The 25097-nt window shown below is 42.4% G+C and overlaps 1 protein-coding gene across 6 annotated transcripts; it reads right to left on the minus strand.

The window, feature by feature from the left end:
- Positions 1–7179: 7179 nt before the first annotated feature.
- On the minus strand, positions 7180–23943 carry SFPQ (splicing factor proline and glutamine rich). Of its 6 annotated transcripts, none has more exons than XM_050798331.1 (13): positions 23011–23943; positions 22135–22323; positions 21479–21780; positions 21289–21384; positions 19985–20181; positions 19789–19873; positions 18459–18576; positions 17732–17780; positions 17529–17650; positions 11652–15107; positions 8488–8535; positions 7805–7889; positions 7180–7274 (listed from the first exon to the last, which is right to left on the minus strand). In XM_050798331.1, the coding sequence occupies exons 1-10, from the start codon at positions 23836–23838 to the stop codon at positions 14970–14972; spliced, it is 2124 nt and encodes a 707-aa protein (XP_050654288.1). In that variant the 5' UTR covers positions 23839–23943; the 3' UTR covers positions 7180–7274; positions 7805–7889; positions 8488–8535; positions 11652–14969. The 6 variants fall into 6 exon arrangements, with proteins under 6 accessions (XP_050654288.1, XP_050654278.1, XP_050654304.1 ...); XM_050798321.1 differs by having other exon boundaries at positions 9168–15107; XM_050798347.1 differs by lacking the exon at positions 11652–15107 and having other exon boundaries at positions 7180–7271.
- Positions 23944–25097: the final 1154 nt, after the last annotated feature.

Below are 25097 nucleotides of genomic sequence, written 5' to 3' on the forward strand. Positions count from 1 at the left end.
CTAAGGCAGGAAGATCACTTGAGCTGGGGAAGTCGAGGCTGCAGTGAGCTGTGATCATGCCACTGCACTGTAGCCTGGGCAACAGAGTGAGACCCCTGCCTCAAAAAAAAAAAAAAAAAAAAAAAAAAAAAAAAGAGAGTGAGACCCCCGTCTCAAAAAATTTTTAAAAAGTTTGAAACAGAAAATAAGAAAACAAAATAAACTGGGTGTATATCATCAGGATGATCTTTAGTTTTTTCCAGCAGTCCTTGTGGTACTACCACCGTTTTGTTAAATTCACCAGCCAAAGGTTTTTATTTTGTCTTAATATTTGATTAAAAGAAACTCCTGGTTCCAAACCAATGTAAATGGAGAGGACCTAAGACATAAGATAAAATATTGTCAAATTCTCGGATGCAAGAATTCTTCTTCTTTAGGTCTTGCCAAAGGAGAAGTCATCACACAAATGTTTTTTTTACTGCTCAGTTCAAAGCCCTTTTCTCAGACACAGACTGGCTTCCTTTGTTCCCCTTTTCTCTTGATGCAAGTCGGCTTTCCAATCCATTGTGATCACTACCACAGAATCTGTCATTCAGGTGTTTTTTCCCTCTCCATGCCACAGTCTCAGGGTAGAACCCGGTCTGAAGGCACCCTTCCTCACTGTCCTGAAAAACAATCACCAGTCCCTTTTCCTTTAGGAATTGAGACACATCTAATCACTTTAAGGAAAAAGAAAGTGTTCCAACCATCTCAGCAGAGTTGTCAGACATGCGAGAGAAGTAGCCATCTTGAACTTGGACACCAATAGCCTTCAGAAGACTTCAGACCTGGCCTCCCTCTGACCTGGAGCTGCCTGGCTGAGCCCAGCCAATCCTCAAAAAAATAATGAGTTGTCTAAAGCCACTGAGTTTAGGGGTAATGTGTTAGGAAGCAATAGGTAACTGAACTAGAGGTAGTGCTAAGAAACAGACCACAGCAAAGCAGGGGATAAAACCAGTGAGGAAGTGATTGTAATAATCCAGATGCTCTCAGTGCTTCTTGTTAAAGGATTCCCACTGCTCTTCAGATAAAGTTCAAAATACTTAGCATGGCCTACATGGCCTTTTATGATCTCACCTGTGCCTATAAGACCTCCTCTTTTGTTTTTTTGAGATGGAGTCTCACTCTGTCGCCCAGGCTGGAGGGCAGTGGCACGATCTTGGCTCACTGTAACCTCCACCTCCCAGGTTCAAGTAATTCTCCTGCCTCAGCCTTGTGAACAGCTGAAATTACAGGTGTGCGCCACCACGCCACCATGCCCTGCCAAGGCCTCTTCTTACACCACTCCCAAAGTCTTTTTTCTTTTTTTTTTTTTTTGAGACGGAGTCTTGCTCTGTGCCCCAGGCTGGAGTGCAGTGGCACGATCTTGGCTCACTGCAAGCTCCGCCCCCGGGGTTCACGCCATTCTCCTGCCTCAGCCTCCCAAGTAACTGGGACTACAGGTGCCCGCCACCATGCCCGGCTAGTTTTTTGTTATTTTTAAGTAGAGACGGGGTTTCACGGTGTTGGCCAGGATGGTCTCGATCTCCTGACCTTGTGATCCGCCTGTCTCGGCCTCCCAAAGTGCTGGGATTACAGGTTTGAGCCACCGCGCCCGGCCTCCAAAGTCTTTTTTCAATAAAGCTTTACTTAAATATAATTCACACACCTAACAGTTCATCCATTTATACAATTTAATCGTTTTCAGTATATTCACAGGTATGTGCATCCATCACCACTCAATTTTAGAATACTTTCCTTTTTTTTTATTTGAGATGGAGTCTCACACTGTTGCCCAGGCTGGAGTGTAGTGGCTCGATCTTGGCTCACTGTAACCTCTACCTCCTGGGTTCAAGTGATTCTCATGCTTCAGCCTCCAAGCAGCTGGGATTATAGGCATGCACCACCACACCCAGCTAATTTTTGTATTTTTAGTAGAGATGGGGTTTCACCATGTTGGTCAGGCTGGTCTTGAACTCCTGACCTCAGGTGATCCACCCACCTCAGCCTCCCAAAGTGTTGGGATTACAGGCATGAGCCATCGTGCCTGGCCTAGAATATTTTCATTACCTCAAGAAGAAACTCTGCATCATTCAGCTATGATCCACCTATATTATTCCCCATCACTCTCTCAGCCACTTCCACTGATGGACTTTGTCTCTGTAGATTTCCATGTTCTGGCCATTTCATGTGAATACAATATGTGGTCTTTTGTGACTGGCTTCTTTCACTTAGCATGTTTTCAAGCTTTATGCATATTGTGGCATGTTATCAGTACTTCATTCCTTGTTATGGATTAATAATATTCCATTATTTTAATCCATGTTATGGATTAAAAATATTATTTTATCAGTTGATGGACATTTGGGTTGTTTCTACCTTTTAGTTATTATTATTATTATATTATTATCATTGAGACAGGGTCTCACTCTGCCACCTCAGCTGGAATGCAGTGGCACAATCACAGCTCACCGCAGCCTCGACTTCCTAGGCTCAAGTGTTCCTCCCACCTCACCCTCCTGAGTAGCTGGGACTACAGGTACAGTGCCACCATGCCTGGGTAATTTTTGTTTTTTTTGTAGAGATAGGGTTTCACCATGCTGCCCAGGCTAGCTACTCCCAAACTCTGGGGCTCAAGCAACTCTCCCGCCTTGGCCTCCCAAAGTGCTGGGATTACCGATGTGAGCCACCAAGCCTGGCCCTTTTGGCTATTCATGCTGTTATAAACATCTGCATACAAGTTATTAAGCAAATATGTTTTCGTTTCTCTTGGGCATTGGAATTGCTGGGTCACATGGTGACTCTATGTTTATTTGCCGAATTGCAAGACTGCTTTCCAACATGGCTGCACCAGTTTACATTTCCACCAGTGGTATATGAGGGTTTCCGTTTCTGCCCCATGCTCCCCTGGCCCAAGACGGAGTCTCACGCTGTCACCCAGGCTGGAGTGCAGTGGCACGATCTCGGCTCACTACAAACTCCACCTCCCAGGATAAAATGATTCTCCTGCCCCAGCCTCCCAAGTAGCTGGAATTACAGGCACGCACCACCACACCTGGCTAATTTTGTATTTTCAGCAGAGTCGGAGTTTTGCCATGTTGGCCAGGCTAGTCTTGAACTCCTGACCTCAAGTGACCCACCCACCTTGGCCTCCCAAAGTGCTGGTTTTACAAGCATGAGCCACCATGCCTGGTCTTGATTCTAGCCTTTCTAGTGATTGTAAAGTGGTTTTGATTGGATTTCCCTATGACTAGTAATGTCTAGCATCTTTTTATGTGCTTATTAGCCACTTACTAATCTTCCTTGAGAAATATCTATTCACCTTCTTTGCCTTTTTCTTTTTGAGATGGAGTCTCACTCCATCACCCAGGCTGGAGTGCACTACAACCTCCACCTCCTGGGTTTAACCAATTCTCTTGCCTCAGCCTCCCAAGTAGCTGGGATTACAGGTACCAGCCACCACACCTGGCTAATTTTTTGTATTTTTAGTAGAGTCAAGAGTTTCACTATGTTGGTCAGGCTTATCTCAAACTCCTGGCCTCAAGTGATCTGCCTGCCTTGGCCTCTCAAAGTGCTGGGATTACAGGCATCAGTGCCTATGTCTTAAGTGTGTTTATTAAATATTCTTATTTTTTTCATTTTTTTGAGACAGGGAGACAGGGTCTTGCTCTGTCACCAGGCTGGAGTGCAGTGGTGCTATTACAGTTCACTGCAGCCTCAGCCTTTTGGGCTCAAGTGATCCTCCCACCTCAGCCTCCTGAATAGCTGGCACTACAGGTGGGTGTCACCACGTGCACCTTATTTTTAAATTTTTTTTGTAGAGTCAGGGTCTTGCCATGTTGTGCAGGATGGCTTTGAACTCCTGGCCTCAAGTGATCCTCCTGCCTGAGCCTCCCAAAGTGCTGGGATTATAGGCACGAACCACCATGCCCAGCCAGTCCTAAGTATTCTTTATGTATTCTACATACAAGTCCCTTATCAGCTGCATGATTTGCAAATATTTATGGGTTTTGTTCTCATATTGAGGGCTTCAATCCATTTTTCAATTTTTGTATATGGTGTGAGGTGGGGTCTAACTTTATTATTTTACATGTGGCTACCTTGTTTCCCAGCACCACTTGTTGAAAAGACCATTATTTCTCCATCGGATTTTGGTACCCTTGTTGAAAATCAGCTGACCATATGCGTGAGCGTTTATTTCTGGACTCTCAATTCTATTACTGTAAGTCTATGCTTGTGCTAATACAACAGCCTTGATTACCATTGCTTCGTAGTAAGTTTTGAAATCAGAAATTTGAATTCGACTTTGTTCAAGATTTGTTTCCAAGATTGTTTTGGCTATTCTGGCTGTTAAAATTCTGTGTGATTTTTACAATCAGTTTATCAATTTCAAGAAATCAGCTAGGACTACGCTGAAATCTGTAGCCTACTAGTTTGTGAAGTATTACCATGTTAACAATGTTGTTATGGAATATTTCCCCAATTATGTGTGTTCTTTCCACAATTTCTTTTCCTCTCAATCTTTTAGTTATTTCAATAGTGCTGTGCTGCTTCAAGTCTGTTTAGAACTAAACCTGTTTTAGATACAAAACATTATGTGCCATTTTGTTAAAATGTGGGCTTTGCCATGTTTTAAGTTCTAGGTTTCTCCACCCTTAAAGACTATTGTTCTGGAACACCTGAGTGAGGTATTGCCAAGTACTTAACATACCAACTAATCAACAACCCTGCTAAGCAGCAATTCTTGGACTTAATTCTACTTACCATTTGAGGTTAAGTACACTTGCAACAAATGAATGGCCTCTCCTGGGATTTCCATGCCATTCAGTACTTAGGCTCTTTCTAACTGTTCCCTATGGACTACATGATCTGAAAGTTAAATTCAGGCTCTTCTAATTACATGGTATACTAAGGGAAACATCCTTTTTGCCTGTGAACCTTGGTCACTGGTAGACTTGAAAATACCATGTGCTCCTTTTGCACCCTTAGGCACTGCTAAATGTTTTGCATCATTTTCTCTCAATGACCCTGTGAAAAAGGTGTTTTGCAGATGAGCAAACTACAACTAAACAAATTTGTGAGATAATACAGCTAGGCAAATTGCAGAAATAATGTATTAATTCTGGTAGTATGATCTCACATACCCCTAACCAGTATAATATACTTCATATTGTTTTGGCCTTGAGATCCACAAGGCTTCAGACCCACAGGGAAAACTAAGTATTAACAGAATTGAGCCACCGGGTGCGGTGGCTCATGCCTGTAATCCCAGCACTTTGGGAGGCCGAGGCAGGCGGATCACAAGGTCAGGAGATTGAGACCATCCTGGCTAACACAGTGAAAACCCCATCTCTACTAAAAATACAATAAATTAGCTGGGCATGGTGGCAGGCGCCTGTAGTCTCAGCTACTCGAGACTGAGGCAGAATGGCGTGAACCCAGGAGGCGGAGCTTGCGGAGAGCCCACATTGCACCACTGCACTCCAGCCTAGGCGACAGAGCCACTCGGTCTCAAAAACAAAACAAAACAAAAAACCCAGAATTGAGCCCAATGACTCCAAGAAGATTCTTGATTTGGGTGTAAGCTGACCTGATTATTTAAAAAATATAAAGCATGAAAAAAATTGACCAGATCTTGGTCTCATTCCTGGGAGTAACTGCACACAGCTTCTCAAATTTCATGGGATGAGTGGATGATGTACCTTAACTCTTCCTTTGTGGCTATTTCAAATAATCTCAAGCAAACCTGAATTTTGCTCACCTGAAGCAAAACAATTGTCTGAAATTCTGCAACATTAGTAATGAGGCCCCAAATTAAAGTCCACAGGTAAACACAGCAACACAAATACCTTTAAGCGTGAGCCTCCAATCTCATCCTGATCCTGAACAAATGCTTTAGTGAGCGCTTGCTTTGGCAGAACATACTGTAAAACTGGAACGTTTGTGTGAGGCCAAGCACAGTGGCTCACACCTGTAATCCCAGCACTTTTGGGAGACGAGTTGGGCAGATGACCTGAGGTCAGGAGTTTGAAACAAGCCTGCCCAACATGGTGAAACCTCGTCTCTACTAAAAATATAAAAATTAGCTGGGTGTGGTGGTGCACACCTGTAATCGCAGCTACTTAGGAGGCTGAAGTAAAATTGCTTGAACGCGGGAGGTAGAGGTTGCACTGAACCTTTTGAGATGGTGCCACCGTACTCCAGCAGTCTGGGCAAGAGGGAGACTTAGTCTCCAAAAAAAAAACAAAAACAAACCCAAATAAATAAAAAAAAAATTAGTGTACGAGACTAACAGCTTGGCAAGTTTTAGTATAAGGTCTCCAAGAGTGAAGGGGACAGGTAATTTGTCTACAATTTCTACTAAGCAGTTTTTATAGTCAATTCCAGATTTTTCCTTACATTTAGATATTCTCAAAAATTACCCAGATCACACTCCATTATCAAATTTTGACTTTCAGAAATTGACAGCCCTTCATTACTACTCAGGTCAATCAAACCACAGTAGAGTCCTCCCTTGTCTGCAAGGAGATACGTTCCAAGATCCCCCCACAGTGGATACCCAAAACCACAAATGGTACCAAAGCCTGGCCTAGCCTACATGGCCTTTTTTTTTTTCTTGGATGGCAAATAGCATATTCAGCATGAATATACTGTATCCAACATTCCCAGTATCCCATCCAAGGTGGGAAGGACAGGATGCCTCTCAGAAAAGCACACAATTTAAAAATTAGTAACTCTGAGATTGTGGTTAACCATGGTTGCAGATAAGGGGATATGACTATATTGTTATTTGACTATGCTTGTTTGTGAAGCGATGTGTGACTATCTCATAACCATCATCTGATAGTTTGCACATACAGAAGTTGGAAATACAAAATGCTATGTCTGAAATCCAATCAAGGAGAAGTATGTAGGTAGTAATTGCTAAATTATAACGTGCTAATTTTAGAAATAAAAATTACAGAGTGAAGGCAAATACCTAAAAAGGACCATAAAAATTGATCAGTAATTGAGACTGAGAGCAGCACTGCCAAGTCACAATAGGATCCTGAATTATACTTAATCTGGTTCTGTGTCTGTAATACAGACTTTTTTAAAAAAAAAGTCACTTTGAATACGTTGAAGTCAGGAAAATTCTAGAAAATAAATGAGTACTAAAAAAACAAAAACAAAACCATAGGATAATTAGGATAATGTCTTTATTAATGAGAATGAAACGTTCATTCCTCCTTCCACTCCTTCTTGTTGGTTTTCTGGACACAGCTCACCTGATCCTGCTAATTAAAGGGTATGATTACTCCAAAGGATACAAGAATCAGAGTTACCAAATTCTCAAACATAACATTATATAACTGTCAAGTGAACTAATACCAAAGAAATCTTATTAATTGGCCAGGCATGGTGGCTCATGCCTGTAATCCCAGCACTTTGGGAGGCCAAGGAGGGCGGATCATGAGGTCAGGAGATCGAGACCATCCTGGCTAACACGGTGAAACCCCATCTCTACTAAAAATACAAAACATTAGCCAGGCGTGGTGGTGGGCGCCTGTAGTCCCAGCTACTCGGGAGGCCGAGGCAGGAGAATCGCTTGAACCCAGGAGGTAGAGGTTGCAGTGAGCCAAGATCGCACCATTGCACTCCAGCCTGGGCAACAAGAGTGAAACTCCGTTTCAAAAACAAAAAAAAAAATAAATAAATAAATAAATAAATAAATAAATAAAGGTTCCCACATTAGTATTATTTTTGTTCCACCCAAGCGCCTTTCTTTCTGAAGACAGTTTAACAGGCTAAGAATCATTCAACTTACCTAGAAACGTTGTCAGTCTAACTGCTTGTGGCTTCCCTCCTTGATTGGCTCACGCTGTGTGATGTCTTGAGAAGTATCTATCCACCTATAACAAAAAATTTAACTTACTCACTGCAGCCTCAATCTCCCAGGATCAAGCAATCCTCCCACCTCAGCCTCCAAGGGAGCTGGGACCACAGGCATGCACCATCACACCTGGCTATTTTTTTTTTTCTGTAGAGACATGGGCTCACTATTTTGCCTAGGCTGGGCTCAAGCAATCCTCCTGCTTCTGCCTCCCAAAGTGCTAGGAATGTAGGTGTAAAGCCATCATGCCTGACCTTCTCCTGCATTTTCTTTACATCTTAAGTGTAAGTAAAAAAAGAATCATGGGAATTTTAGATAGAGTCTAAAATTGAATTGAGTATTGAGAATATGGCCTTTCCACTTAAGTCAAGCTTTCTTTTCTGTTCTATGATTGTTATATAACCATCCACCATTTTTGAATTATATCGTTTGACATTTGTATAATGCCTCTCACTTGCTTTCTCACATACATCCCTATTTTCAAACCAAAACACAGAGATATTACCTTAGAAAAGGTAAACATCTCAAATACCAAAATTTCACCCCACATATCTAAATGAAATTATTTAAATAAAACTCAAAAGCCTCTAGGGGTTAAGATTTCTAAGGAAACTTACTTCATGTGAACGAGCACTCCAATATCAGCCAACATCAATCATTCTTACCTAAAGAATAATGAGAAAAAGTTAATATAAAAGACAAGGGTATAAAAATAAAGGTCTGAAAATGCTAGTCAACTTCAAAATTTAAAGAGTAAAATTCCAGAGATAAAGATTGGGGGTAAGTTACAGCATTAAAAAAAATAGGAAGAAACTTCATGGGGGGGAAATCTAAAATTATTCTTACATAAAATAAGTAGACACCTGAATTAGAATGAAAACTGCATTTTCTTTAAAATGTAAAAGCCTAACTCTTATTTTCACCAGTCTGAGCACAAGTTTGACTGCAACCCAAAATATACTATCCCTTATGTGAAGGTATGTGACAACGTTGACCTCACCAAATGAGTTTTAACATCAGCTCTTTTTTCATATGAAAGCACATACCCTGCTCCCCATTCAAGTATGTCTTCCATTGTCAGGCGGGCTGACCACCTTCAGCAGGAGTTCTCCAAGAGTGCCCAACTCCCCTTCCCACAGTACACAATGCTGCAGTAGTTGTCCTGCAATCCTTTGTATTTACCTCATTCTTTCCCGTCTAAGTCCTCACTGAGTTTTAAAGTTAGGGCCGGAAAAGCTATGCCTTACTGGGACAGCAAGGAACCAATTATTTTCTGAGGAAGAAGACATTCATTCACCTTCACTATATGCCTGGCAGGGCCACAGTGCACAAAACAAAGATCAGCCTTCATTCAAGTTCCAGGTTTTTCTTCCTCCCTGAATGATTACTGCAAAGGGTATATGAAATAAGAGTTCCCTGTTGCACATGTACCATCCATAAGGGATACTATATCGTTTTGCATTCTTCCCCCCATTCTCCACATTATCCTATCCTACGTCCAAGCCCTTTTCACTCTCAAAAAAAAAAAAAAAAAAAATCAATCTTTTTTCAGCACTGGTGTTGAAAAGCAACGCTTTTAAGGTTTAATGGTTTACCAGCAACTGTTGAGATTTCCAGTTGAGTCTTAAAAATTGCCAATCATTATCTAGCAGCAATGACAGATGATTAGGAGCAGTCAAATCCTCTGAATTCTTTCCCTAATAGGCAGCCATTTGAGAACTGCACTAGCTGACATCACTAAAACATTATCAGCTAAAGCCAAAACCAAATAAAGGCCCAGAACAACATCCTGGCTCTCTAAAACCTGTCCAAAATCATTAAGGGAAAGGCAGTAAATGCAGGACTGTGGATCATGTCACTGCAGCTGACAATGATTAACAATAGGAGACATGCAACCCCCATTAAGGTTAAAAGTCCAAAACTAGTCACACGCATCTCTTTATTGGGGAAAAGTGAGACTATTATGCATTCTTGGTAGGTCTGCAACCTTGCATGAAGAGCACCCATTGCATTTCTTTCATCTTTCAGAAAGCACCGGTATCTGTTCCAAGGGCCTAACAGTACGAAAATACATTCTGGCATCACACCTCTGAACCCAAGACTGCTCTCATTAAAAATAATTTTGGTTTGTAACAAGATTATGAAATACAATGCAAGCACCTCAGTATAGCATTATTACTGAAACCCACTTAATTCCCAGCTTTTTGACTGAGTTTTTGTAAAAAACCCACTGCACTAAGATTCACAATTCATTGATAGATACAAATTAAAGCTAGTAAGAACACACTAACGTCACAAGTTTCTCATTCTAAAGTGCAAAAGCCTAATCATCTTAAAGTGAACAGGATAAGGCAAAATTAACCCCCCACCCCAATGAAGTTCCTGAAGTCCATATATTATAGCAAGTACATTCTCTAAAAATTGTTACTGACTGGTTAAGAAATAGGCCTGAGTTTTTATTTCTAACACCCAATCACTAAACCACGGCAGCAAGCACTGGCCACCGATTTAATGGATTACGACACAGGAAACCCCAATCAGGGTTCTATGTAATTTAGTGATACTCATGTCACTAATATTGAGCATTATACTTGATCTGCATTATATTATTGATATGCAGAAGCTAAACTAGTCATCATTTGCTCTTTCATCTATCAGTAGAGTCCAAAGTCGTTGGCTTGAATGGACTACATGTTAAAGTACAAGTCTGTCCCCACCTTGTGAATTGCTTGCCAACGAGCAAGCTCTTTTTCTTGATACACAGAAGAAAATTATCAGTCATGAAGGTTTCATCAGCATTTATGCAAAGTAAACCGCTTTCCAGTTACAGAGCAGAAACATTATACATGAAAGCTGTCTCTCATGTATGCTAGCTAAAAACCAGTTCAGAGACCAAAAAGTTGAAGTGAGGTCTGGAACAACAGTTGATGCAAAGTCCTAAGCAACAGAAGAAGTGCTTTTGAAGACTTAGGTTTTCTTGTAAACATTTTGGACTATAACATCACATCCCTAAAGCTAAGGGAACCAAATTCAAAAAGCTACTCTGAACATATGCAGTCATCCTACAGAAACGACGATGTCTTATGATTGGGAATGATTCCCAAAATGTATTCGACTGTAGTCAAGTCAATGTTCCACACCACCTTCCCCCAGGTTTAGAGTATAGACATATTTAGACAAGTCCCATAACTTGAACTATTCACATTAGATTCCCATCTAAGCCCAAGTTAGTAACAATGGTGTTTTCATGAAGCCCATGTTTCTAAAAATTTTAAATCGCATTACAAAAATACCTGTACTTTCAGTTCATCTCAATTCGTAGAATTACCAAGATTGCATACTGAAATTACTGATATTGCCGATCTATGGGCAGGTCAGTTTGCTACAATAAAGACTAATTATCACATGCTATACGGCCCATGTCAAGGTGCTAAAAGCACCCTAGTTCCCACGTAGAGTTTAGTTCCCTCTCCCCCACACCACTGATGTGTTCCATGTTATCTTCAGTTACAATGCAACTAAAGGAAACCACACAACTGAGTCAGATATACCAAAGAATCAAGTTTGCACTTTTTATCTGAGAACTGCAACAGCACTGAATTCTGCCTAACAAATTACAGCTCTAACCCCACACCCACACAGTTTTGATGTAAGCTAGCTTTACCATACAAGTGTTAGGTGCTGCACTGTAATTTCATTGTCAGAAGTGTGATGCCAGAATGCCCACGGAATAAAAGTACATAGCAAGTCACCAAGTTAGATTATATTGCTTGTTACCTACCTGTATGCAGTCGGCAATGAGAATCTTGGAGCAAGCAGGAATACTACATCCGGGTCCTAATGTCCATTGCCATTTGCGGTACTACGTTCCTCACAGTTACGCACTGCAGAAATGCTGGCTAAATGCAGTTATGTAGCAGGCCACTACTTTAATAGTGCATGATTGCAGTCCAAGAACACCAGAAGACATTCTGCCACAACTTAGTGGCTTGCCCAAGAAAAGCCAAGTATCTAAATTTTAATCTGCCATAATATGCCACTTAAAAATTGCACAGGCGTAACATTACAATTTCCCCATTTTTTAACTGTTTATATTAGTCATACATCTATAAAGAGTGGTGGGCTTTGTAGTACTTCTTAGGAGTTTAATTAATGTTCTAAGCAAAGAGGATTATGGTTTCACTAACATGAGCCAATGGGCTATGCTTATAAAATACCTATTAAATACACTGGGGTCTTAAGAGTATGTATTTTGTAAAGATTGGGAGAAGTAGTATAAAACACAACCAGTGTTCCTCTTAAAATTATGAGACAGTGGAGAAGAGGAAATGGGGACAAGTGGTTTCTTTAAATGAGAAAAATGGCTAAAATACTTCAAAATTGCTACCTCCCCTTTCCCACCCCAAGTTTCAGATAAACTACTTATTAAGATTATTTAAATTCACATTAGGCTAAAAACTATCATATATACATTGAAGACTTATTGAAAGTCTATTTGAGTAAGCTTACAACCCTGGGTACATTGCTGTTTCAGTGATGAAAGTCAAATGTCATTTGAAACTAAGCAACATTATTTGCTAAACAACGTTTAGCAACTCTACAGTCCACAGTAAGGGTATCAAAAGCCACAACTTTCAGGAGATTATCCATTAGCATCCTTCACCACTCTTCAAAGGTACAGTACTACCAAAAGCTTATTTTAGGGGGTCTGTGCCAGCATCCCTTATAAAGAAAGGCATGTAATCTGAAAAATAAACTGAAACATTAATTTTATAGGCAGATTTTCCCATTTCCCAACCAGCCCCCACCCACACATTCAAAAAGTTCACCCTCTGTGGGTGTCCCATGAACACCCCTTATTTCCTTGTCTTTAGTAGAGTCCCTAACTATATAATTCAACCAAACTGTAATGGATTCCTTTCTAATCAAGACCCTTGTTTCCATACAGAAAATCTCTTATGTATCACCAATTAATAATCTGTTTTGGGACAAAACTTCCTCATTGATATAACCATGGTAAAACTACTCATATTTCCAAGTGTGTTGGTGAATGAAATAATGAGCATTATTTTCTAATGAGATTCTCTCCCTTAGCACACCATGTACCTATCAGTCATACAACCAGAATTTAGTGAGATGCTTTTATACACTAGTGTTTACTTTCAGCATTATCCTGTTTCCTATGCAGAAAGTGCTCGGATTGTTCCAACAATAGGTCTTCTTTTGTACACAGACACAATACTAAACTTCAGCATGTTAATAAAGGTTTGACTTAGAATTTTTCTTTTGCCAATTAGCACCAAGAACAGAGGTGAAAAGGAGGAAGACACATTCCATAGTAAGAGTTCTATAATGTACAGATTTGAATGGAACATAACTAAGAACAAAGCCAAACCATTCAATTACTTTACCTACTGTTAGGAAGTTGTCCCTCTAACATATTTACACTGGTAAATCAGGCTCCTATTATACTAACAGGCAACAATAAACCATCTACTTTAATAGTCAAAGTCTCTTGTTCTAATGGAAGGGGGTTCAATGAAGTTGACAATTAACTGACAACACCATGGAAACATTCCAAGCCTTTAAGGTGGTAGGAAGGGATATTTGTACTGTGTAGCATGAGCAACTTTCTCCAGATTTAGTGCTACATCAAAAGGAAACTAAGTAAAAACAAGTTAACAAATTTACAGTAAGAATGATTATCTGCAACCCTATTTGTTAACAGTCACCACTAGCTCTTAGAAGAGAACCAATAGACTTTTATAGTCCTATAGATTTTGCCCAACAGAAGTAGCACAAGGAGATGTAAAAGTTACAGAGTACAAATGTATATATAACTAAACCTACTTCAGTTACTGAACCTTTTTTTTGAGACAGTGTCTCGCTGTTGCCCAGGCTGGAGTGCAATGGCATGGTCTCAGCTCATTGCAACCTCCATCTCCCAGGTTCAAGCAATTCTCCTGGCTCAGCCTCCCGAGTAGCTGGGATTACAGGCGCCCGCCACCACGCCCAGCTAACTTTTTGTATTTGTAGTAGAGACAGAGGTTCACCATGTTGGCCAGGCTGGTCTTGAACTCCTGACCTCAGATGATCCACTTGCCTCGGCCTCCCAAAGTGCTGGGATGACAGGCGTGAGCCACCGCGCCCAGCCCTGTTACTAAACCTTCTTATTTTCAAGTTTCATTTTTTAGACTACACCCCATCTTTATAAATCACTTGAATACATGAAAAGGCTTCATGTTTAACAATCTTTAATTCAAATGTAAAAGTTCAATACAAGCCATTTATTGGGCTTGAAATTTGTTGGTCTTTTAAAAACAAGAAATGGGGAAATGCAACAAAATGATCTTTCCACTTTTCAAAAGCTTTCAAGTAAAGGATAGATCATAGGGCCATAAAAGATCCATTTAATCAAACCCACTTTCACCTCCTACCAATTGTCTTACACCCATTCCACAATCTTAATACATATTCCTGAATGAAGATTTACAGTTCAGCTTTGCTTACATAACCATTTAAAAAATACTTAGCACCAGCGTGCTTCCTATATGCCAAACAAATCATGAAACTACTTCAATATGCATTTCTTCTTTTTAAAACAAAGGGGGCAGTTATTTGTAGAAAACAATACTTAGCCTCCAGATAAATTTCCCAGAAATGGCATATGCCATTCAAAGGCCTAGACACTCTCATGCTTTCAATGTGGAATACCTAGCCTAATGTGCATAGAAGCATGAATGGCAAAGTTGAAGATCAATATTATAACTATTTTTCTATTTATTTGAAGCACAGTAAAAAAAAAAAAAAAAAAATGGTACACTTTGGAAATTCAGTGGCACAAGGTACACTGCCGTAACTTGAGGGACATTATACAGTAAAAAAGAAAAAAAAAGGAAATAAAAAGAAAAAAAATTCTCCTGTTCCAAACACTGCATTACATCATTTTACCTGCCCAAACAGACCATTTACAAATATTAGGTCAATAAACTGCTAACATCCATAAAAAGGTAGCTTTCTTACTAAAATGCAAGAATTTAAAAGATTGGTATCTAAACAAAAGACAAAACAAACTGGAATGAAAGCCTAAATATCACATCTAAAACCGGGGTTTTTTGTTTGGGCCTTCGTACTCTTCTCTCCCTCTACCATATCCTGCTGGAGTTCCAGGCCCCATTCCTCTAGGACCCTGTCCACCCACAGGCCCCGCACCTCCCTGCCCAAAGCGCTCAGTACGCTATTGGAACAGTAATTAACAGTTCATTATAAGTAGTTGATGTCCATGTGTGTTAAGTAAATATTTTAGAAGGTTCCGTAGTCAACGTTCGTCGATACAATCACCAATGAGTCGATCCACAGGTACCGGGAACATAGAAAGGAAAAAAGGGTAATTTGAAAATTAGTTTACGATAATACATGCCTTGTGGTATGTTCCCACTTGAGCCATTCTCATACACCTGTTTCAAAGAACAGATCTTCCCTGTAGTGCTAAAAAATTTAAGAATTAGTGCAGATGTGAAAATCCATTCCAAAATGAGTTCTAAGAAATTTCACATCAGATTAACCCAATGAAAAGCTTGCAAACTCTCACTTTCAACATCTGAACAGGAAATTTAATTTCCAAGTAAGCCTAACAAGCCCAACCAGAGATTCAATTCACTCAATGAAGTGAGAAAGACCTACTCACCAGTTAGTGGCATGTGCTGCTTAAGAAACCTTGTGCTTTTCAAGATCTTAAGACACATCTGCTAAGTTGCAGAAAACTTAAAAGGTTGAAAGTTTTAATAAAATGCTACCAGACTACAAAAAGAAAAAGCATAAAAGACTAATAGATTTAGTCACTTAACCGGCACAGTAACTTGATCAAAAAACTTGTGTTGCCGAATTCTCACAGGCATACTACCTTCAGAGCCATCACTATATAACCAGAGACAACTACGTTCTCAGCACTATCCTATATTGTTGCAAACTGAATGAACAAACCCCACCCACCTTCATCAGTCCATCTTTTCCCTTAGGTCTTTGAAAAGTACAGACACTTTGCTGTAATTCCATGTTTTAGATACTTCCCAAACAGTGAAACACCAAGCTAAAGTTAACTGCAATAAAGCAGTGAGTGACTTCATTATTCCCATCTCGTTTTACGTAATTCTAGAGACAGAAGTTTTCAATAGAAACATATGTGCCTCAACAGCAGACCCCTCAGGTATGCAAACACAGCAGCCTACACTGTTTTTCTCATTCCATTTATAACAGACCAGTTACTGTGAGTATTACTCCAAATAAAAAACTAAAATGGCAGCAGGGTTTAACTGTTCCTATACACAATTTCAACTTCTTTAAAACAAAATACTATAGAGCTACTCAAAATGACTAAACCGTAATCTTTTTTATAAGATTTTTTACAAAATCTTACAAATTACAGGGTTTTTGGCTCATTGTTCTGTATTCTACCTCTAAGAGCTAAAAAAAGAAAAATTTGGGGCTTTCATAATTATGTTAATTACAACAGCTGAGAACCCAGGAGCTATCAGCTACCTGTTACCTAGAATATAAACCTTTAATTGTGAGAACATAAGGTCAAATTAGATTTTACACATTGCCTAACAATCTGTCTTTAGGAAGATTATTATTAAACCAAAATGTTACCCACATACTCTGAAAAATCTGAAGAAAGCCCATAGTATTACATTTTACCCAACCAGCCATTTATAATTCTAACTTTAATTCCCAAAAAGTCTTAGGTAGATTATAAACAGGTGAGGCCCTTTACTAAATCCTTATGTTTCTATTTATAAAATGAATCTTATGAGCTACACACTGCAGCTCCCCTCCTTTGCCAAAAGCCTGTAGTGAACTCATCACATTCAATTCAGCTATAAAAATGCACTCTCTAAACCCACCAAAATTCAGTCCTAGCGATTTGTAAAGCCCTAACGCAGCCACTCACACCAGTTCAACTGATTATTCTAAGCATCTGACAGGTTATATTTACAGCTGAAACATGATAGCATCAAGAAGGTTCAGATCAAATGCACACCATTAGTATGCTTAAAAATCATTGTTGATTTTTGCTACTCTGTAGCAAAATGGAGATGTCAGTTGATTTTAGAAGGTATACCTACAGACAGGCCCAACAGGTGGGAAACGACGAGTCAAAACACTCAATTCCCTTTTCATAGGGTAGAAGCCACACCAAATATAGGTCAAAGTCCTACACATCACTAAAACATGCCTAAAGCTTCAAACTACAAGTCTGATTCCTACTTATGGCAAATACCAGCTTAAAAAATGACAGTTTGCCATTTGATTATTCTCACTTGGATGTAGAATAATCAGATACATTATCTAGCATCTAGAATTTGGATTTGCCATGCACTACAGTTCAAAAGCACCTAAATCTACTTATTGCCAAAGGTAATTCCACATACTACTAACAGCATTGACTCCTTGTTGGCAACCTGTTTAGGTTACCACACACCGAGTTCTTCTATGTTGCCAAAGTATTCCTCAATATTACATATTTATGTATGAAATTGGTAGGGGAAACTAAGAGGTCCAGTCACCTACTATTTAAAAAAAAAAAAAAAAAAAAAAAACACACCTAAGTTGTGAAAACGAGATTTTCCTTGGTACTACGTCCCACAGGATACATTACCATGTCACTTCCCATCATGGAACCACTCATGGTTGCTGGTGGAACGCCAGGATTAGCTTCATAACCTATGCCACCACCACCACCTAGAGGTGGAAATTTCTGGCCTCCTGAACCATAGGGATCTAGAAAACAAAAATAGTGGTTACAACTCCACCAGAACACCACTCTCTACTTATGTCGTTAAATTTAAATTTCATACTTACCTCCCATGTTCATTGCTCCTCCGCCACCCATTCTCATGTCTCTTTCCCTCTGCAAGAAAAAAAAATTTCTTTCAATATACCAGTACCACACCCATACCAAGCATTCTGAAGAACTGAAAAATTTTCAAGAGTTAAATAAAAAAACATGGCAAAGTTCAAAAAGTTCATCATCTGAATTATTTCTGAAATCAATATTCTGGAAACTAAGTTAGACTCAATTATCCAAAGACCTATAAAACTTCCTATTCAAGGCCGGGAGTGGTGGCTCACGCCTGTAATCCCAGCACTTTGGGAGGCCAAGGCAGGCAGATCATCTGAGGTCAGGAGTTCGAGACCAGCCTGGCCAACATGGCAAAACGCCGTCTCTACTAAAAGTAAAAAAATTAGCCAAGCGTGGTGGCAGGCACTTGTAATCCCAGCTACTCGGGAGGCTGTGGCAGGAGAATCACTTGAACCCAGGAGATGGAGGTTGCAGTGAGCCAAGATCAAGCCACTGCACTCCAGCCTGGGTGACAAGAGCAAAACTCTGTCTCCAAACACAAAAAACTTCCTATTCAATTAAATCCTCTGACCTATACAAGACAAACATAATATACTTGATTAAAAAGAAAAAGAAAAAAAAACAGAAAATCACTGTAATTTGATATTTAAATTTCCTGTATTTCCTTCTAGGTACCTGCAAGTTCTATAGACAACTCCAATTAGAAAGCCGTAAAGGTTGACTTACTGGATCCATGTAGCCCATTCGGCTGTAACTTTCCTCTCTTTGGCGCCTCATTTGTTCTTCCATCTCACGTTGACGAATCATCATCTCTTCCTCTCTTCTACGTCGTTCCTCCTCTTGCCTAGAAATACCCATCAAGCACATAACTGAAGTGTTATCCACATCTTTTATAATTCAATGTGAAGAAACATAGCAGTTGGCCTAAGAACTAGGTTAGAGCTAAAAAACACAAAGGCTTAGAATGAGTCTAGGGGCATAGTACTAAAGACATTCTGGCAAAGAATGTAGGCTTTATTAAGGAAAATCTCACACTGTATTCCACTTTAAGTGTTAAACCAACACTGACATAATATTTAACCTTTGTATTTTGCCTGACCTGAAAAACTAAGTACATCTTTTTCCTAAATGTCAGAATATAAATGTTAGTGCATAAATCAAAGCTTAAGACCAGGGTTGGTAATTCATGCCTGTAATCTCATAATCTCAGTACCTCAGGAGGCCACGAGTTTGACACCAGCCTAGACTCCATGTCCACAAAAAAGAAGGAAAAAAAAAATTAGCTGGGGGGTGGTGGCCTGTGCCTGAAGTCCCAGCTGCTCAGGAGGATTGCTTGAGCTCAGAAGTTTGAGACTACAGTGAGCTATGATCACGCCACTGCACTTCAGCCTGGGCCCATCTCAAAAAAGGAAGGAAAAAAATGGCCAAGTACGGTGGCTCATGCCTGTAATCCTAGCACTTTGGGAGGCAGAGGCAGGCAGATCACTTGAGGTCAGGAGTTAGGCCAGCCTGGCCAATGTGGCGAAACCCCGTTATCTACTAAAAATACAGAAAGAATTAGCCAGGTGTCGTGACACATGCCTGCAATCCCAGCTACTCGGGAGGCTGAGGCAAGAGAATCGCTTGAACCCAGGAAGCAGAGGTTGTGGTGAGCTGAGATTGCACCACTGCACTCCAACCTGGGCAACAGTGATACAGGTTTTTTGTTGTTTTTGAGACAAGAGTCTCACTCTGTCGCCCAGGCTGGAGAGCAGTGGCACAATCTCAGCTCACTGCAAGCTCTGTCTCCCGGCTTCACACCATTCTCTGCCTCAGCTTCCCAAGTAGCTGGGACTACAAGCACTTGCCACCACGCCCAGCTAATTTTTTGTATTTTCAGTAGAGTATTTTCAGTTTCACCATGTTAGCCAGGATGGTCTCTATCTCCTGACCTCAAGATCCGCCCGTCTCAGCCTCCCAAAGTGCTGGGATTACAGGTGTGAGTCACTGTGCCCAGAGTGATACATTTCTAAGGAAAAAAAAGAAATGAAGGTTTAAACCTTAAACACAATTTTACCTCAACTGCATTTCTTTACGTTTCTGCATTTCTTGATTGTGAAGTTCTTCCATGCGTCTTAATTCTTCCTGTCGTCTCATCAGATCTGAACATTGGAAAATATTTTGGATTCTCATTAACAAGGTTCTAACAGGGTGAAAAAACAATTGACCTTAGCAGTGATGTAGCACTGATGTTCATGCGGGTATCTTTTTACCTTGGCGCAAAAGATTTGCCTGATGTTCATGATAGGCATCTTCCATTTCACTTTCCAATTTGTCTTTTGCATCCTTCATGTTTTTTTCAACTTGTTCCCTTTGCTGTTTTTCCATTTCATCCAAAGACTTCCATCGCTGAGAATATTCGTACTCAAACGTACCATGCTGGGCAAAACGAGGAGGGGTTTCTCTCTCCCTAACAATACACAAAATTTAAACATGAACCAATTTGTGAATGCACACCAGAAAATACTTGCCCTCGTACTGGTCTTTTTCCTGTTCTATTTCTTTAAGAATACAAAAAGCAAAAATTATCCTGATTCATCTTAAAATATCTTCACAGCAAAAATACTCAGAATACTCAGCAAAAGAGAATACAGGCACTGGAGATAAATCCTACCTTCCTCATTTTCTAATTGTTTTCCTCTAGCCAAATTCCTTACTGAGGCTTATTTGTTCCACCCATAAAAATGTACTCCAAGCCAGGTGCAGTGGCTCGCCCCTGTAATCCCTGCACTTTGGGAGGCCAAGGCAGGTGGATCACCTGAGGTCATGAGTTCAAGACCCATTGGGCCAACATGATGAAACACCGTCCCCACTAAAAACACAAAAAATTAGCCGGGCACAGTGGCAGGCACCTGCAATCCCAGCTATTCTGGAGGCCTGAGGCAAGAGAATCACTTGAACCCGGGAGGCGGAGGTTGCAGTGAGCTGAGATCAAGCTACTGCACTTCAGCCTGGGCCAACAACAGCGAAACTCCAGCTCGGGGGCGAGGAAGTACTTCGGCCAGGCACAGCGCCTCATGCCTGTATCCCAGCACTTTGAGAGGCTGAGGTGGGCGATTCACTTGAGGTCAGGAGTTCGAGACCAGCCTAGCAACATGGTGAAAGCCCATCTCTACTAAAAATAGAAAATGAGCCGGGACTGGCGGCGCATGCCTATAATCCCAGCTACTTGGGAGGCTGAGGCAGTAGAATCGTTTGAACCCGGGAGGCAGAGGTTGCAATGAGGTGAGATCATGCCACTGCACTCTGGCCTGGGCAACAGAGACTTTCAGTCACACACACGACTTTATGCCATCATTGTAGGGACAAAACAGGACTGCATGTGAATGTACCCACCTCAGAAACAAACAGCCATCTGAGTAACAGCTTCAAATCTTTCTCAGCTTCAGATTTTTTACTAAGAAGCATATCTACATCAAATAATTTTGCATATTTTAAGCAAAATTGGAAAATTTCTAAAACAATTTTCTCCTTTACACTTAAATTAAAAACTGCCAAAAAGTTTCATCAATCTTACTTTTGATACATTGGATTCTTCTGGGCAAGTTTTTCAGGAAGACCATCTTCATCGTCTAGTTGTTCAAGTGGTTCCACGATGACTGGACGAGGAGTTCTAGTAACAAAAATGGTTCCATCTTAGCTTTATTTCACTTTTATTGCCACCGTCTCATATAAGTCGATAGAAATTATTACAATAAACAACTTACGTTGTCAGTAAGAAAACACCTTCACTGCATCGTTCAAATGCCTTTCTTGCTGCTGGCTTAGAAGCAAATTCAACAATGCCTTTCCCTGTAGATCTTCCACGATCATCCACTATTACAACAGCCCTTTCAATAGGACCAAACTGGCTAAAGGCTTCTTCCAACAGTTCATTGGAAACATAAGGTGAAAGATTACGAACAGAAAGGGCAGCAGCATGTGTGGCAAAGCGAACTCGAAGCTGTCTACCTCTCATGGGTGTATCATCAAGTTCCGCTTTGGCTATTTCAGCCAAAGCTCTAGATTCCTGTAAGTATCAGAGACACTCATATTAATAACCTCAAAATTGGTTGATGTCTACACTCTTAAACTGTCATAAGCCTACTTCCTACTTCTTTTCTTCTTCCAGCTCAGTTCGAGCATTACCTTTAGGCAGCACCCGCTAACACGACTTAGTTTACCCACCCTACCCCTCTTTTCTCTTGGGTAGCAACAATAATGCATTATACCACAGGAATATTTTTCCTGTAAGAATGGTGAAAATCAAAAAGACCAATTTATTCTCCCCAGTTTAAAAACCAAGCCTTCAGCGTTTGTAGTGACGACAAAAACAAAAACACCTCACCCCTTCTAATTCTACATAAAATTAAACTACACTCACAAGCTTAATAAATCCGAATCCTTTGCCTTTGTTGATAAATACTTCTCCTGGTTCTCCATATTTAGCAAATAGTCTTTTGAATTCATCCTCCGTGATATCAGCAGGTAGATTCCCAACAAACAACCGACATCGCTGTGTGTAAGTTTTCTCTCCAGGCCTCCTCAAGAGAGACAAGTTGGCTTTAAACCCCTAATGAAAAAGGAAAGAAGTTTACAAACACCAGAGACCTTTGCAAGTGAAAATCCCCAAGATAGTATTTTCTTATCTGAAACTTATCAGTCGCCTTTCTGTTCCGTTTGGTCACAATCAAGGTTTTACTATGTGAGATTTCTAACATGAGCAACTATCTTAACACCGAAAAAGGAGCCCCGTCATCCAGAATGCTCGAGAACAGACACTTCCCCAAAGAGCAGACGTCCATCAGCAACTGTCAGCCACATATATTGAGAGTCCCTAACAAAATCTAAATCGTATTATGAAAATAAGAAAACAGCATTAAGTCCAAATGCCACTGTAACCTACACGATATGCGCCTGCGCTTTTACGGAACCTCCCCGTTCTCTCCAAAACGCCGCACGCTCTGCACTACGCCAGTTCCACGGACAAGCTACCTTCCGCAGGGCAGACCACAGCAGCCCGGCGCTTCCTTCCGAAAGTAGACCTCCCCTAGCCTTCCGCCCGCCAGGAGAGCAAGGCGCGGCGGCGGCCAATCCCCGGCCAACTGACGGGCCCGCGAGGCCGCTCCGCCCCCACGACGGCGCGCGCAGGCGCCCCTTCCGGCGGCCGACAAAATGGAAGCCCAGCGCGGGGGCGGGGGCGAGGAGGGGGCCGCCGCCATCTTAGGGGAGCCGACGCGTCGCTCCCATAGACACTCACCTCCGAGTCCGAGATTTTCTCCTCGCTGCGGCCGCCGGGCCCCCCGGGCGGGGGCCCCTGGTGGTGCTGCTGGTGGTAGGGCGGGTGGTGCTGGCGGCCCCCGCGGGGCTCCCCGCCGCCTCGATGCGGCGGCTTGGGGTGGCCGCCGGGGGTGCTTAGGCCTGGGCCGCCACCTGGCTTCGGCCCGCCAGGCATTTTGCCGCCTTTGGGACCGCCCGGAACTGGGCCCTGCTTAGGCCCTGGACCCGGGCCCGGGCCTGCCGCAGGCGGCGGCGGCGGGCCTCCGGCCTGAGGAGGTGTGGTAGGGACCCCGCTGCTTGGCGGGGTGGGTGGCGGCGCCCCGGGAGGGGCCGAGGTGACTGCTGGCGGCGGGGTCGGCGTCGGGCCTGGCCCGGACCCTGGCGGCGCCCCCGATGTCGGCGGAGTGGCGGGCGGGGCCGAGCTGGAGGCTGGCGGCGCGCTGCCTACTCCGGGAGCGGGGCCGGGTCCCTGAGCAACGACGGGCTTGGAAGAGTCCTGCGGCGGTGGCGGCGGCTGCTGCTGCTGATGCGGCTGTGGATGCGGCGGCGGCTGATGCGGTGGCGGCTGCTGTGGCGGTGGCTGCTGCGGTGGTGGCTGTTGCTGCTGTTGGTGTGGAGGCGGTGGCGGGATCGGAGGCTTAGGGCCGCTCTGGCCCGGGCCAGGACCCATGGGGCCGCGATTCTGATTGAGGCCCATGCCGGGCGGCGGAGAACGGAAGTCGTGGAGGCCGCCGCGGCCGCCGCCGCCTCCGCGCCTGTGGAAGCCGCCACCGCCACCGCCACGACTCCGGAACCGATCCCGAGACATCTCTGTGGTCAAGGGGCGGTTGAGGCAGAAGCGAAGAAGACGCTCAGGAAACGTGGAGGCCACCTTGCTTCTCACAAAATGGCGGATGACACAGGCGGCGCGCCGCCTTTGTCCTCTTCTTATATAGGCCAGTGGGCACGGCCCCGCCTACCCCTCGATCGACAGCTCCAATAGCCAATTGCAATTACTATGCTGGATGACACTAAGTTGCGAAACTCTCATCTTTCCTATTGGCCCCTGAGTGAGAGGCGGGAGGCATGGAGGGACTGAAGTTTCCAGTTGGCCAATAAGCGAAGAAGGCGTTGACTGTAGACCACTATGATTTGTTAGGAGAAATTTGAATGGGTATGCCAGGGCAATTTTCACTTGCAAGCAAATAACCAGGGCCTTATCCGCTCCTGGGGAGAAGCGTTGGAGGTCTCTTTTCTTTCTTGATTTCCCCTAGGAGCAATCTGCTATCCTTGCCCAGAAAAACAGATGTTTTCCGATTCAAAGTCAGAAATTTAGTGCCTACTATCTACCCTACCTAGTGCCAAGTCAATGAAAGTAGAGAAGTAAAATCTTACCTATTTCAAAAACACACAGTCCTAACTGATTTCATTATGGAACCTCATAGGAATACAGATTTGTTGTAGCAGTATAAACTTTTCAATAGGCTTTTGTGGGTGCGCGCATTGTTCAAAAAGAGGCCGTGTGTGTGTGTGTGTGCGTGTGTGTACACACAAACACCAATCACCGGAGGAATGTAAATATTCCACTCAATACTTTACGAACAGAGTAAGGTACTTAAAAAAAAAAATTACAATGTTAGCCCGGGTGCTGTGACTCACGACTGTAATCCCAGCACTTTGGGACGCCGAGGCGGGCAGATCACCTGAGGTCGGGAGTTTGAGACCAGCCTGGCCAACATGGCGAAACCCCGTCTTTACTAAAAAATACAAAAATTTGACTGGGTGCGGTGGCTCACGCCTGTAATCCCAGCAGTTGGGGAGGCCGAGGCGGATGGATCACGAGGTCAGGAATTCGAGACCAGCTTGTCCAGTATGGTGAAACCCCGTCTCTAGTAAAAATACAAAAATTAGTTGGGCGTGGTGGCGCGTGCCTGTAGTCCCAGCTACTCGGGAGGCTGAGGCAGGAGAATGGCATGAACCCAGAAGCAGAGGTTGCAGTGAGCCGAGATTGTGCCACTGCACTCCAACTGATCTCGAACTCCTGACCTCAAGTGATCCACCCACCTAGGCCTCACAAAGTGCTGGGAT

This window comes from Macaca thibetana, chromosome 1 (genome assembly GCF_024542745.1).
Source record: "Macaca thibetana thibetana isolate TM-01 chromosome 1, ASM2454274v1, whole genome shotgun sequence".
Lineage (NCBI taxonomy): Eukaryota > Metazoa > Chordata > Mammalia > Primates > Cercopithecidae > Macaca > Macaca thibetana.

Excerpts from the sequence above, each read along its gene's own strand:
- SFPQ (XM_050798331.1), bottom strand. The coding sequence starts at position 23,838 with ATGTCTCGGGATCGGTTCCGGAGTCGTGGCGGTGGCGGTGGCGGCTTC. Across the intron at positions 21,385-21,478 it reads GGTGTTTTCTTACTGACAAC|AACTCCTCGTCCAGTCATCG; the intron begins GTAAGTTGTTTA and ends TTTTGTTACTAG. Across the intron at positions 19,874-19,984 it reads GGCAAATCTTTTGCGCCAAG|ATCTGATGAGACGACAGGAA; the intron begins GTAAAAAGATAC and ends TCCAATGTTCAG.